Genomic DNA, 2475 nt, shown 5'->3' on the forward strand with positions numbered 1-2475 from the left:
GTGTTATATTGCTGCTTTCAACTAATTTTCCTCTTTTCAGGGTTGCTTTTGCACATTTTTCTAATCCGAATTTCATATCTATTTCCTTGGTAAAGCCGTGTACTGTCTGTAGTAGTGTTTCTAGCTCTTTGTCGTTTTTAGCATATAATTTTAGGTCATCCATATATAGAAGGTGGCTGACTGTTTTTCCGTAGCATTTGTAACCGCATCCAATTCTATTTAGCAAATCTGTTAAAGGTGTGAGTGCCAGGCAGAACAGGAGTGGAGAGAGCGTGTCTCCCTGGAATATTCCTCTTCTAATGGGGATGGCTTATTATTATTATTATTATTATTATTATTATTATTATTAGTTATTATTTTAGATTGATGGAATAGAAGAAGAGGTAGAGTATTTAAGTAATTGTGTTACTGTTTTCAGTTTCTTGAATTTATTTTTCAAATTAGTCTCGTAGGGGGCAACTTGTTCTTTTATTTTTCCTGCACGAAATAATAACTACTAATCATAGTCTAGAGCCAGTTTAATTGACTAAGCACTCTGTCTGTGAACCCATGACCTTCTTGTGATGTTAGACCTCATCATCACCATTATTGTAAAGATTATCTTATAATTTATTTATTGTCCATATACATATATTATGAGACAGTGAATGAAGACGACTCGTGATACAATATAAAAGAGTGCAGTAATTCTAAATTTGTATGGATGCAATTACTTTCAGTGCTAATGAAGACAGAGAAATAAGGAAGAGTTTGTTGATCAAACAAATGGATGGTATAAGAGAGAGAGAGAGAGAGAGGAAGGGAGGGAGAGAGAGTATAATGAAAGTAGGTCTAACAGAGGGTCCTGTTGTATTAGGATGGTAAATAAAGGGATTAATAACAGACATGAAAATTAGAAATGCAGCAGGATCTTCAGATATAGGTTGCTGAAAGCATCACTGCAGATCGATTTTTACATTAGTCAGGTGCATATTTAATCAGATTGTTCAGAAAGGTGTTAGCGTAGATAACAAGATGACTGACAATGCAGCTCAATCATGCTAGACTTCTGAACTTATATCAAGAACATTGTGCTATTTGTGGATAGTTAGAGAAGACGGAAGAGAAAAAAAAAACAGCAAAAACGTATTAGTTAAAATGAGACACTGAGAGTGTTATATGAGAAAATGAGAGGTCATAGAAAAAAACATTGCATCATTAATATTCAACTGACCTGTGATTTGTGGCAGATTTAGGTGTTCCTGGGCTGTATATTGGAGATATTGACTTGTTACTAAAGACATCATCTTCAAGTTCATCTGTACTGTCGGATGGACTGTCAATCATAAGATTAGTCTTGTCACCTTCTTTCTTTCTATGTTTCAAGCGCCAACTGCTACGAGTACTTCCTCGACTGCTTGTACGACGGAGACGGGGGGATGGTCTTGGTGAACCTCGGAAACTAAGTGAAACCTGTGGTTAAAAGATAGTGAGTTGTACTTGATGGTCCATTCACTGACAATATAATGATTAGGAGGAAATATTGCACTAAATTTTGGAATATATGGTCAACATTTTTGTATAAAAATTTTATTATTAAAAAATACACCATATACATACTATATATATTGGCTACTAAAAAATACTCCCTACCCTGTAATTGCTAGCTTTGTGCCAACATTTGAAATTATTATTATTATTATTATTATTATTATTATTATTATTATTATTATTATATTTCCACTGAGGTCGACTTTGCCTTTCAACCTTTTAGAGTCAACAAAATAAGTATCAGTTGAGTCCTGGGGTTGGTGTAATCGACTATATCCCTCCCCCAACTTTCAGGCCTTGTACCTAGAGTAGAAAGGATGATTATTATCATCATCATCATTATTATTATTATTATTATTATTATTATTATTATTATTATTATTATTGTTATTAATATAATATTATCATCTCATGATAGCCAAACAAATCCAGCATTCATTAGATATGTTTGAATGGAACAGTATGGCCTGTGTTCTTTGTCAGTAGAGGCCTTATATGCAAGTGTATGTTGTTAAGTAAGATTTTGATTTGATTGACTTTGAAAGTAGTGCTCCAGAATGGTTGCAGTTCAATGATTGAAACCATCAAATGAGTAAAAGAATGCATAAGTTTTGCAAAAATACATGCTATCTACAGTTACAAATACACAACCAAACCGGCATAACAGTACAAAAACACACCCCATGAATATAAAGGTTGCTCTTGTCAGCACTGCTATCTTTGATTAAATTCAGCTTAGAAGAATACATAACTTTCTTTCACAAATATAACAAAAAACAACCCCCCCCCCAAAAAAAAATAAACAACAACCTCCAAACAGTTTCTCCCTCTCTCTCTGCGCATATGTGTTTGTATATGTAAGTGTGCTTATAAAAGTATTTGTATTTGTGTTTGAATCGATGCATATATGTGCATGTGTGTGTGTGTGTGTGTGTGTGTGTGTGT

The 2475-nt window shown here is 33.7% G+C and overlaps 1 protein-coding gene across 2 annotated transcripts in view; it reads right to left on the reverse strand.

The window, feature by feature from the left end:
* LOC106884336 (voltage-dependent T-type calcium channel subunit alpha-1I) overlaps positions 1-2475 on the reverse strand; it is an 894587-nt gene that overhangs the window by 281709 nt on the left and 610403 nt on the right. For both annotated transcript variants that reach the window (XM_052968893.1, XM_052968892.1), the window contains one exon: positions 1214-1452. In XM_052968893.1, coding sequence (XP_052824853.1) covers positions 1214-1452 — 239 coding nt within the window. The remainder of the gene's footprint in view (positions 1-1213; positions 1453-2475) is intronic.

Source organism: Octopus bimaculoides, chromosome 6 (assembly GCF_001194135.2).
Source record: "Octopus bimaculoides isolate UCB-OBI-ISO-001 chromosome 6, ASM119413v2, whole genome shotgun sequence".
Lineage (NCBI taxonomy): Eukaryota > Metazoa > Mollusca > Cephalopoda > Octopoda > Octopodidae > Octopus > Octopus bimaculoides.